This window comes from Musca autumnalis, unplaced genomic scaffold (assembly GCF_047663935.1).
Source record: "Musca autumnalis isolate F117 unplaced genomic scaffold, ASM4766393v1 scaffold_5, whole genome shotgun sequence".
Lineage (NCBI taxonomy): Eukaryota > Metazoa > Arthropoda > Insecta > Diptera > Muscidae > Musca > Musca autumnalis.
This window is the reverse complement of record NW_027412088.1, coordinates 66,517,443-66,531,121: the sequence shown is the minus strand read 5'-3', so window position 1 is coordinate 66,531,121 and position 13,679 is coordinate 66,517,443. Positions and strand designations below refer to the sequence as shown.

Below are 13,679 nucleotides of genomic sequence, written 5' to 3'. Positions count from 1 at the left end.
TAATTTTCCCCAAAAATCGTCAGGATTGGTCCACTTTTAGGTATAGACCCCCATAACGGCACTCCCAATTTTTTTTTATTAATTTGAAGATTTTGTCTATATTTTCAAAGTGAATTCGCTGTAATTTGACATTTTGTGTTATTTGGTGGTATCAAACATCTTGCGTAGGTCCATGGTCGATACAGGTCCATATTTTGGTATATCCCCCATATAGACGTACCTCCCGTTTTTTAAAATTTCACGATTTTGGTCATATTTTCCTACTGAATGTACTGACAACTTAGAGAAATCATACCCGCAACATCCACCTGAAGGTTTTCTATAATTTCTTGGAATACCGTCCGTCCCATGCTGGCATTGACAAAGTTTTTTGAAAACTCTATTTCAAAAGCATACAAATGTGAAAAGACACATTCGTACTGTAATCCTAAAAACATCATTTTTTATAAAATAAGATCGAAACAAAATGCAAAACAACAACACCGATTGCTTGAAAATCACCCAAAAATCCCATACTAAACATTCACAAAACTCCGAGTACACTCAGTATAATGGCAACTGAATACCGCTCGGCAACTTTTGGCAGACAAGATAATTTTTTTCTAATTCTAGACACTTTCACGAACATTTTAATAAAAATAACGTGAGGATCCGAGGTACTAACCCCCAGTTTTTGTAAAAATTTTTATTCTTCTCACACGAATTGTCCAATTTTGTATGTCGATTTACTCGCTTTAGCGCAAATGCAGAGCGCTGATTTTTAAATGAGGAATCCTTAACGATATATGGAACGGGTATACGAAAAATTAGATGTGTATGTCATCTGGGGACTAAGCTATGAATGCCTAAATTATTACGAATATAGACGAACGAACAAAAATAAGTTACAAAAACTGGGGGTAAAAGTCTATTTCATTTCACAATATAAAAAAAAAACACTCACAAAAATAAATTTCAAAACAGATTAATTTTACTACAAAATATCCTAAATACAATACAAGAAGTGGTCGATTTGATTTCTTGTATAATGTCCCGGTGATTCCCACGTATTACTCACTTAGTTGGCCCATTACAGAACATTTGTTCCATAGACCGAACTAAGAAAAGATCTCCATTCCTCGCTGTTTTTCGCTTGATTTTTTGGAATACCGCGCCTTTCCATTTCTTCATCTACTTGTATGCTCCATCGAAGCTTAGGCCTGCCGATTCTGCGTGCACCGCCATGTGGCATGTATTCATACGCCTTTTTAGCGGGTTCATCATCGCTCATTCTCATGATATGGCCTAGCCAACGCAATCGTTGCATCTCGATACGTTTAACTATATTCATGTCTTTGTATAGCTTATATAGCTCGTGGTTCATACGACGTCGATATTCACTGTCAACGCAAATCGGCCCCTAGATCTTTCGAAGAATTTTCCTCTCAAACACACCAAGCACTGCCTTATCTGCTTGCTCAAGTACCCATGCTTCGGAGCCATACATTAGCACGGGTAGTATCAGCGTTTTTTATAGTGTTATTTTTGTTTGACGAGATGTGGCTTTGTTTTTAAATTGCTTACTTAATTCATAGTAGCATCTGTTGGCCAATACAATTCTTCTTCTTATTTCACAACTGATTTTGCTTGTTCTGTTTATGGCAGTGCCGAGGTAGACGAAGTCTTTAACTACCTCAAAATTGTAGGTACCAACTTCCACAGTTGGTCCGAGCTCTATGGACGCTTTGCGCGTCGACACCATCAATTTGGTCTTTTCGCCGTTTACCGCCAGACCCACTTTCGCAGATTCAGCTTCGACCTTCCTAAAGGTATCAGTTACTTCCTTTACTGATCGTCCCATGATGTCTATGTCATCAGCATAGGCAAGTAACATGTGGCTATTGGTGTAAATTGTGCCATTTCTTTTGACATTTGCATCTCGTATTACCTTTTCCAGCAAAATGTTGAATAGGTCACACGAAAGGCTGTCTCCTTGTCTGAAACCTCTTTTGGTACAAAATTCTTCGGAGAGGTTCTTTCCAATTTTAACTGAGGACCTAGTATCAGTTAAAGTCTTCTTACAAAGCCGGATGAGCTTTGCGGGGATACCAAGTTCAGACATTGCATGGAATACCTTTGATCGGAGGAGACTGTCGAATGCTGCTTTATAATCGACAAAAAGGTGAAATGTGTCGATCTGCATCTCTTGGGTCTTCTCTAGGATTTGCCGCAGGGTAAATATCTGGACAATGGTGGACTTGCCAGGTCTAAAGCCACATTGGTATGGTCCAATTATTTCGTTGACCATTGGCTTTAGTCGTTCGCACAATATCCCTGACACTATCTTATAGGCAATAGGGAAAAGACTTATGCCCCTATAGTTGGAGCATACAGTCTTATCTCCTTTCTTGTGGACGGGACATAGGATGCTCAGGTTCCAATCGTCGGGCACGCGTTCTTCCTGCCAGATGGTGCTAACTAGCTGATGCATACACCTTATCGGCGCGTCGCCTCCGGTTTTAAACAGCTCGGCTGGTAAGCCATCGGCTCCTGCTGCTTTATTATTCTTCAGCCGGTTGATTGCTGTTTTTACCTCATCTTGGCCGGGTGGTATACATTCTGGGATTGGATCTGTGGTATCATCGTCTTCGCTACTATTGGATACCAGCAGATTGGAGAAATGTTCCCTCCATATCCTGAGCACTCTATCTGTATCTGTTACCAGATTACCTTGCTGGATGTGCCTGTACCAAAGCCATCTGTATGATGTTTCACTCTTTGGTAGAATTTTCGGACTTCATTCTGGCTCCTGTACATCTCTATTTTTTCACACTCCCGCTTTTCCATTTCTCTCTTTTTCTTGTGGAAAAGACGTTTCTCTTCTCTCCTTTTCTCCCGATGTCTCTCTCGTGCGCTACGCGTTGCTACTGATTGTAAAGTAGCTCTATATGCCGCATTTTTATCTTCGGTAGTGGCACGACACTCCTGGTCATACCATGAATTCCTTTGTGGAGGTCTCTGGAATCCAAGTGTGGATTTTGCGGCTGTTTGCATGGAGTGGTCTATATTTTGCCATTGTGTTGTTATGTTATCGGGACAAGGAGTGCTCGCGTTAAGCAATTGGGATAGTTGAGTGGAATATGCTGTGGCTATCTGTTGTGTTTGCAGCCTATCGATGTCCAACTTCCGCTTTGTGTCTGTTCGTGCTTTATTTGCAACGTATAGACGGGTACGTACCTTTGCTGCAACAAGGTAGTGGTCCGAATCAATGTTTGCGCCTTGGAACGATCCAACACGCTGGATGAATGTCTTCCATCTATCACAACATGATCAATTTGATTACTTGTTCTTTGATCTGGAGACAGCCAGGTGCCCTTATGAATATCGAGATGATTAAATCTGGTACTGCTAACTACCATGTTTTTTGCAGCTGCAAAGTCTATCAGCCTCATACCATTGTCAGATGTTTCACTGTGGAGACTGAATTTCCCAACTGTTGGGCCAAAGATATTCTCCTTTCCAATTTTGGCATTAAAATCGCCTAGAATGATTTTAATGTCATGGGCAGGGCAACGGTCATATGTTTCTTCTAAGCGCTCGTAAAATATATCTTTGGTCTGTTCGTCCTTTTCTTCAGTGGGAGCATGAGCGCAAATGAAGCTGATGTTGAAGAATTTAGCTTTTATTCGAATTGCAGCAAGTCTTTCATTCACTGGGGTGAAGCTGGATTACCAGATGTTTTAGTCTCCGACTAACTACGAATCCGCAACCAAACTCATGCTTTACGTCATGGCAGCTATAATACAGTGCGTCACCTTTAGGTGTTGTTGTGACGCCTTTCCCAATCCATCGTATACGTATATTTATGGATATTTTTGTGCGGGAATTTAGTCCCACCTATAAAGAGCCGATGGCGTGCGCAAAGTCTTGCTCCATTATTATTTCTAACGTCTCCAAGGCCATGTTTCCCCATGACCGATTGCAGATTCTTGTTATCCTTCGAATCACCCATGCAAATTTTTATATCATTATTGCATCGTGTTGGTTGTAAAAGTAATCTTTAATGTCGTCTTCATCCGGTTCAGCGGGGCGTAACACTATACGATGCAAATATGTGAACTTGAATCTTGCTGAATGATTGTGTTCAATCAGGGCACTCCGAGCTTTAGGGAAATAAATAATCCTACACCTCTTATTTTTTAGTTTAAGTTGTAAGAGTAAATAAATGATTATCCGTTCTGTAATTTTACTGGTTCTGCTGACATATGTCGATATTATACGGACTTGCTCAAGTCTTGCTGGTTCGGGGAGAGTTCTTACCTTCCAGGTGCCAATCATAAATCGTTCCTTAACGCCAAAAGTCGTCATCATAGCACTGTTGTTGTTTGCTCAAGTCTTCCTGGTTCGGAGAGAGTTTTTACCTTCCAGGTGCCAATCATAAATTGTTTCTTAAAGCCAAAAGTCGTCATCATAGCATTGTCGTTGTTTGATTTTGTTAATGTTTCTGTAATATGATTAAATTAAGACCTAGTGTTGGGGCTGCCAACGAACCCTCTAGGCCGGGTCGCCTTCTCACTCTAGCTATCAACAAACGGTTGTCTGTTTGATATTACCAGGGAATACTTAATATAAAATTAGAAGTAGTCAGCTGCTTGGAAAATTCGAAAATGAATCATATCTGGACACTCCCAAGAGAGTGACGATCAGAGACTTTCCGTACCGAAGTACACATCTGAGAAGATCCCCATTGTTAGTTGTTCGTTATTTATTTTATCTGCAATCTGTCTATTTAAAGGCAATAAGCAAATCAGAAAATTTATTTTACAAACTACAGAAGTTTAATGGGTCCAATGAACCATCGACAATGAATATAACAAAATTTTAGTTACATCTAACAAATTATTTTAAACGACACTTTGTCGAGCTACCCGGTTGTGACAGGGTGGAGAGAAGAATATGTAGTATGTCACATTAGATCTCTTCCTGCTGAGAAGGATCCAACACAATTGTCCAACTTTTTGTCGGACGTAGCAAAGATTCTTGAGGCTTTACTCCTCTCCAGCATCAGAAGAACAAGCCGTGTAATAGGACAGTGGTGGTACTGCTCGACTTATCAAAAGCCTTTGATAATGTCAAGCCCTCCACGCTGTTTGATGACGTCGAGCGGACTATCCTCCGGCCAAGTTTGAAACTTTGAATAATCAACTATTTTTATACCCTCAAGAAATGTCGCCAACATTACTGAGGGGTATTTCTTGATTCTTGATCAGGGTAAAATTCTAAGACTAAAGAGAGCACCCAGATCATCAAACCTATAAAGCATACTGGGAAGTGTCAGTTGCCACAACAAGCGAAACAGGACATTTGAAGTAATCGCGTCCATGCTTACCAGCTCAGCGGGACCTAATTGTTCACTTAGACCCAATATAATATAATATGGTCCAAAACATGGACCAATATTTACAATTTTCCGAATTGAGCGAAATACATAAAATTGGGCAAAACCGACTAGACCTAAACCTGGATATTCTGGATTTGGATAGTTAACAATATCGGGAGCGCCGTTCTATGGAGGCTGTATAAAACGTTAACCTGTACAGATAAATTTCTGGAAGAAAGTTTCCTAACTCCAGCGAGTACAAAATGCCAAATTTCATTTATTCCCATTGAATATTGTGGCTAAAACTTTCAAAATACCGAAAATTGGGAGGGATCTTTCTATGGGGGTATATAAAAACATGGAACAATACCGGAAATTTTTAGGTGGGAAGTTTTATACCACCAACGGAGATTAAATATTAAATTTCATCCGTTTCGATAGGATATTGATAAGACAACCTTAAAATACCGAAAATAGGAATGTACACTTCTACACTGCAATATTTTATACACCCATGGTAATTTAAATACTAAATTTCAGTCATATCGATGGTATATTGAGGCCACAATATTCAAAATACCGTAAATCGGAAGGAAGGGGGTATTTGAGGACGTCGACCTATTCCGGCACATTTCGGCTGGAATGTTTCATACCTCTATCAAAAACTTAATACCAAATATCAGCTATTTTGGTGGAGAACGAGCTATATGTAGAAAATCGGGGGTATCGTTCTATGGGGGCTATATGAAGACATGGACCTATACCGACAAACTTCAGGTGGAAAGTTTTATACCCTCAACGAAGACTAAGTATTATCTTGCATCCATTTCCGTGTTATAATGAGGTTAAAACCTTCAATATACCGAAAATTGGGATATACCGTTCTATGGGGGTACCCCCCAAAACATGCACGTACTCGCATACCGACAAATTTCTGAGGGAAATTTTTGTAGCCCGGAAAAAGACTAAATACCAAATTTCAGCCACTTCGGTGGAATAATGAGGCTAAAACCTTCAAAACACCGAAAATCGGGCGGTGCCGTACTATGGGAGCTATATGAAGACGTTGACCTATACCGACAGGTGGAAAGTTTTATACCCACAACGAAGACTATGTACCAAATTTTAGCCATTTCGTTGTTATAATGAGGCTAAACCCTTAAAAACTGTTAGTATAGTATAGCTAAAACTCTCAAAAATACCGAAAATTGGGAGATATCGTCCTATGGGGACTATATGAGGTCGTGTGACCTATACCGACAAATTTCATATGGAGGGTTTTATACCCCAAGTGAAGACTAACCACCAAATTTCAGCCATTTCGGTGGAATATTAAGGCCACAACCTTCAAAATACAGAAAATCTGGAGGGACCGTTCTATGGGGGCTATATTAAGGCGTAGACCTATACCGACAAATTTCATATGGAATGTTTTGTACCCCAAATGAAGACTTACCACCAAATTTCAGCCATTTCGGTGGAATATTGAGGCCACAACCTTCAAAATACCGAAAATAGGGAGGTACGGACCTATGGGGGCTATATGAAGGCGTGTACTTATACCTACAAATTTCCGGGGGAAAGTTTTATACACCCAACGAACACTAAATACCAAATTTCAGCCATTTCGCTGCAATAATGAGGCTAAAACCTTCAAAATACCGAAAATCGGGAGATATTGTCTATGGGGTCTATATCAAAACCTTGACCTATATACACATTTTATGGTAGAAATATTTCTTAGAATAGAAACTTACAACCGATTCTGTGGTCAATTGGGACTAATACATTCAAAATATCTTAAAGTGACGCGTACTATATATGGGACGTTACATGGGGGCTCTACCAAAACGTGGACTTATGTAAACATTTTATGGTAGATATGTTTCTTAGCCTCTTGAAACGCAAAATGCAAAGTTACAACCGATTCGGTAGTCAAATGGGACTAATACATTCAAAATTTCTTAAAATGACGCGTACTATATATGGGGCCTTATATGGGGGCTATACAAAAACGTGGACCTATATAAACAAAATTTGGTAGAAATATTTTCTAGCCTCTGGGGACACAAAATACCAAATTACAACCAATTCGATGGTCAAATGGGACAAATATCCTAAAATTTCCTTAAAACGACGACGCGTCACGCGCAGTGTTGCCGAATTTGCTGATTTATCGTCATTTTGACGAATTTTTGGCCCAACATTGAAAAATGACGATTTGACGATTTTATGGTCCAAAATGACGATTTTTCACGTAAGCCAGAAATGCATGAAATAAAAGACGATAACTACATTTTCACCAATGTTTCACGAAAGATTTTAAGGCAATCAATGTTCCAAACTCGATTTTTTAGCTTTTTTAATGTTTTATAGCAATTTCCAGACGGATTGGCTATATTTAGGCACATATCTGGCATATCTAGGCACATGTTTTCATAGTTTTTGCCCCACATCCAAATTACATGAGCTGAAAATTTTCGTTTAGTTTTGGTAATGGATGAAAATCTTCCTTAAAAAGTTTTCGAGATAAAATATTAATTATATATTTTGTTATAGAAAAATATGAGTCCAGCTTTATTAACTTCCTACAAATGCCCTCTTTAAGCTATTAGTTTTGAATGAAAATTTTTATCGATTTTCGACTGCCCAACAACCAAAATGTACTTGTACGGACAAACATGGACCGGCACACTGTCAAGCAAGCGATATTTGAGCTAAGCTACCATTTAAAATGACAATGTGTACCCAGCTTTACCATGCTGCATTACTTCAAACTCCATAACCATATGAAAACTATCATCTTCTGAAAGCTGTTTTTATAGCAGTATTTAAGTGATATTGGGTTAGATTTATTGCTGTGGGTTGTATATCTTATGTTGTCAGTCTCATGCACAAAAATATCAGCGAAAATCGCATTAAAAGGTAATCAAACCGAGTTTTGGACCATGTTGACGATTTTTCAAATATTGTTGACGATTTGACGATTTTTTTGACGATTTCCGATCAAAAACTGTCGACAACGCTGGTCACGCGTCACTTTGTATGGGGGCTATACGAAAACGTGGTCCTACATAGCCCACTTTCAATACCAAAAGTCCTACATATATATAATAGATTTTACCAAAATTTCATCCACGTACTTCAATCCGATCGGAAGCTAGAGTGATTTCCACAGACGGACGGACATGGCAATATCGATGAAGAATTGCTGTTCAAGAATATATATAGTTTGTGGGTCTACAATGATTATTTCGAGTAGTTACAAACGGAATGACAAACTTAATATACCCCCATCCTATGGTGGAGGGTATAAAAAACTGTTTTCTTCTGAGAGATTGAAAAAAAAACAATTTTGGCGAGTTGTTTTGTGTTTATTGACTAACGACCACCACACACAACACCATCAACCAAACCAGAGACAAATTTTGCTACTTTTTATTAATTCTTTTATTTTCTATTATTGTAACTTACCGTTCTTCTAATGATTTTCACTGTAATTGTTATCGTCCTGTGAGCATAGCAGAACAGTATGAACCATATGTACGCACATGTTGAGATATTAGATGTTGCCTATATATTAAAGAAATTACAAAATTGTAGATGCGAACTATTTCGTACAGCCAATTACGTTGTTTTTCGACACCAAACACACTGTAGTTGTTTGGTTTATTAGTTGTGGTGGTTGTGGTGGTAGTTAAACGTAAAGCGTTTATTTGTATTTCAGTCGGGTTGTTGTTTGTTGATATAGTCTCAATGTGTAGGTGAGACGATGGTGGAGGTTGTGTTGTGGTTTGTGGTTGATGTTGATAGTGTGCCAATGTGGTGGTAAGACGATGAGACCATTCAAAAGGAGGCGAGAACAAAGTTGAGAGCATTTACCAAACAAAAGAGGAAATATGAAAGCAACGTAGGGGAAAATAGTAAAGTGATTTTACATCTCATGGAAATCTTACATATTTTTTTAAAAAATAGTGGCTTTCGGAACTGCCCATGTATCTTATCTGAGGTACATGTACAACATGAAAACACTACATCACGAACGAAAATATGTAAAAATTCTTGAACAATTTTTTGTTCTGTGTAGCATCCGACAGCAGAGGATGACAATGCTGCAATGAGCAAAGGGAAACATAACACAACAGGCATTGCAAGAAACTTCAATATGCGCTCAAAGCTGTTGTCCTAATGTCAGACAGGAATGCACAAGGTTATCTACCCTAAGAGGCTGTTCGGGTGAAGTACTAATTGGTAAGCACACTTTATCTGGAGTGGAGCATACACTTTGACGACAAACGCCTTGAGAGCTTTGAATGCCAGACCATAGTCCTCAAGAATGAATCTATGGAAATTATGTTAGCTGCGCTCTATATGTGTTCAACCTATGGGGATCACTAGTTATTATTGTTGCCGATAAAATAAGCGTCAATACCTGCTAAATTAAAGGCATTGTAGTTCGATTGTTGCAGATATTCGAGAAAGAGAAAGGCTACCCCACACCCAAGTTCAGCATTATGTGCTAAATCGCGTTCTTTGGGTTGTGATGCAAGATGAGCTTCATGGGTCGATTAAATTTTGATAAACAATTACGCTCAATTAAAAGCAGCCTTCACTAATGGTAAAACTGTGATTAAAGAAAACAGCTGCAGAGACGACATGAAGTTTATATTCCGTCACTACACTGAAAGAAGCTGGACCCCTTTTGCAAAGTTTAAGCCAGGATCGGGCAAAGTGAGCATATAGCCTGACCCTGGTTTAAGCAGAAAAAGTCATCACACACCTTAATGGTCAACTTTTCTCGGTGTTAAAAACTTCATTACCAATTATACTGTTACTGCTGTGTCATTTATCCTTTTTTATTTCGGGTCGTTTCCTTGAGGTAAAACAATTTTCTGACTGTTGGAAAAAAGAATATTTGGCTTTGCAATTTGCTAGCGAACAAAATATGCAGCTACGTTCACCTGTTTTAATCATATTTTATGCAAGCGATACATATTAGAAGAACTTTTACCGTACTTAATTGAAATAACTGCAATTACGAAATAACATTTCAAAAAATATGCCTATTCATCTTTAAATCAATTACAATTGGAATCTAATTGGACTATTACAATACGTGTAATACATTTGTTATCAAGGACATTGGAGTGAAAAAAGAATCATTTAAAAAGGCCACACAAAACTCAGAAGGATAACAGTTTTACAAAAGAAATCACAAGTGAAAAGTTCCGCGGAAATAGTTCGTTTTTTAAGAATTTTAATAAAAAAAATAAAAGTGTTCTACAAACCAGCATCCAGTTCCAGTTCATTTACCAAAAAAAAAATATGTTTGAAGATATTCCATTGATTTATATGAATGTGAAAATTCTTAAATTCTGGTCATTGCTGTACGACCATAATTGGCGACGTTATGTCACTGTGATACCACCAACATTTCTCGTCTTTACTCAATTCTATTATATGTTTATGACCGAAGAGGGTATCGATGCTATAATACGAAATTCCTATATGTTGGTGTTGTGGTTCAACACAATTTTGAGAGCTTATATTTTAATTAAAGATCGTGTACAATATCAAAGTTTAATACATGATTTGGAAACGTATTTCTATGAATTGGATGTAAGTGATATAATTGTTTTTGGATAAGTTTAGGATACATTTCTTAATTACCTATAATGAAGCTGGTCCACAGTTATTCTACGATATGCACGGTGCTCTTGAAGCAACTTTAAATGAAAATTCACTACAAGATTGGCTTTCGTTGGAAAATGGTTGTACCATTTTCGAGATATATAAGTTTAATTTGGGGAATTGCAGTCATGAAATTGTTTTATAAGGAGGCGATACAGTCAATGCATTGTCATATAACATTTTCTTTAGTGCCGTTTCGATAAGACCTGCAGTTTCCAAGCAAAATCGTGAAAATCTAAAAAACCCCTAAAAAGGTCAACTTGAATCGCGATTTATTTAAAAAGCGCTCCGGCGATTGTAAGCACCTTCCATTTAAAGTTGCTTCAAGAGCACCGTGTATAATATGGCCCAAATCTAGATAACGAATTATTTAAAAATCCTTCCAGCGATTTTTTCTTGTTTCTGGATTTTTCTTATCTATGAACATTGCTGTTTCAGAATCCACAAAAACTTCCCAGGTGTAAGCGGGTTTCATTTAAAGTTTGTCAAGGTGCAACGTGCATGACATTGTTTTATAAGGAGGCGATATAGTCAGTGCATTGTTCCAATTTGAACTTCTATATTTCAAAAATGGTAAAACCTATTAAAATATCCAACAGGTCAGTCTTGCAGAGAATTTTCAATGCTACAATATTTTCTTTAGTTCTATTTCTATAGGATTTCCGTTTCTAAGCAAAATCGTGAAAACCTAAAAACCCTAAAAAATGTGAACTTTCATCGCTCCGGTGATTTTTTATACCCTCAGCATTTATGCTAACGAGGGTATATACACTTTCATACGGGCAAAATGGACTCAATTGGTCCACTCCTTCGGGTACCTCCCACACAAAATTTCGGATAAGTTCAGCTTAGGGCCTGCTCTCGAATCGCTTTGATTTTTGTTGTTGCAACTTAAATTCACTGCCCCCCATACGGTACAAGTTTCATCAAAGGCAAGTCCAAACTTCCTGAGAAAATAACCTGAAAGTTGCAAAAAATCCCTTTAACACCGTGTATAATGGTTGGAGCGCAAGATACCTCTCGACGGATCTGTCGATTCAGTCCAAAATATGGACTTCGTAATATTTTGTCCAAACTCAGTTTAGGTTAGAAGATAAGCCATATCTGGCCACTTATTCCGGTACCTTCCCCACAAACGTTCAAAAATGTTGGGAAAAATAAATGCACGATAACTCTGGAGGAGAGTATCCGATTTGGTCCGTACCTTGAACATCGTAATATTTCTACAAGACATATATCAGGTTCGAATATGGACTACATATGTCAAGTCGTTCGGGTACCTCCCACACAAAATTCACAAAAAATGCAGTTTACGGCCTTCCCTCGAATCACTTTGATCTTTGTTGCAAAAACTTTTATTCGCTGCCGCCAATACGACAGTGCAAGTTTTTTTAGGGTGCAAATCCATTCATCCTGAGAAAATAGTCCTAAAGTTATAAAAAACCCCTATGGAACTAAGTAAAGTGGCTGAACGAAGCGCACGATAACTCTCGATAGGATCAGCCGATTCGGTCCAAAATTTGGCTTCCGTAATATTTGTCCAAGCTTTGTTTAATTTCGACGGTGCGCAACTTCCGGTATGGAAGGAAAAAAGTGTTAGCGGGCGCCTGGAGTTTTTGATTCTTGGGATCGTACTGAGCAAAAAAATCAACTAGAAAAGTCAACTATGGTGATATTGGGGTTATCTTGACAAATAACAACCAAACCACTGAGATTTTCTATCCAACACAAAGACAAAAATTGTAGCCAAGACAGTAATTAAGAACTCTCTAGTACATCGCAAAAGCATTGGAACGCTCCTTCAGGTAGTTATGGCCTCGAGAAGGTGCACATTTTTCGGAAAATATCGATAAATTACACTGTGCTACAAAATGGGACTCAAAGTCAGTGGGTGGAAAATTCCTTGCGGTGATGAAAGCCCTTAGTGAGTGTACTAAGAACCCAAAAGGAAATTTTCACCATAGGTCAAGTTTCCGAGATATCGCGTGATTAATGGTTTAATGGCCAATCGAATGGTGAATCTTTTTGTAGAATAGTTCATCCCTCTAACTCAATTCCTTCCATGTCCTTTTCGTCCTTTATTTTTTGAATCGTAGTAAAAGTACCACAAGACGAGATTTTACAGCTTCCAAATATTCTGCAAAAATGTTGTTCAGAAGATTTTAGGTACGGTTCTCATTGATGACCAATCGATATTTCCCCGTTTTCATGGCCCTTTTTGACATTTACCCGGTTTTTGTTCAGAAAACTATGTTTTGTTTTTTTGTATATTCGTTATTGGTCTGTGGTGCTTCTGAAATACTTACCATAACAAGGTGGCGCAAAAGTAATCCTCCTATCAGAAAATGCTATAATTTTTGCGATTGGCCCCTAATGTCAGTTCTGTTTTGACATTTGTATAGTAAACACATGTAAAATACACGTTAATAAACAATGTTACGCTACACTGCTCCAGATCGCGGAATATTGGTGACTATTTATTTGACCAATAATCGGTCGGTGACTTTAGCACAACGTGAATTTCGTCGCAGACGTTTAGCCGCTCGCCTTGAAGAGACTGGCACAACACGTGATGCTGCCATGCATGGCAGACCCCGGAGTATCCGTTCTGCAGAGAATATTGCTGCTG

At 38.3% G+C, this 13,679-nt stretch overlaps 1 protein-coding gene across 1 annotated transcript in view; it reads left to right on the top strand.

The window, feature by feature from the left end:
* Positions 1–10,554: 10,554 nt before the first annotated feature.
* Or49b (Odorant receptor 49b) overlaps positions 10,555–13,679 on the top strand; it is a 36,200-nt gene continuing 33,075 nt past the window's right edge. Inside the window, exon 1 of the mRNA XM_073991938.1 lies at positions 10,555–10,978. Within this exon, the coding sequence (XP_073848039.1) occupies positions 10,685–10,978 (294 nt within the window). The 5' untranslated portion in view covers positions 10,555–10,684. The remainder of the gene's footprint in view (positions 10,979–13,679) is intronic.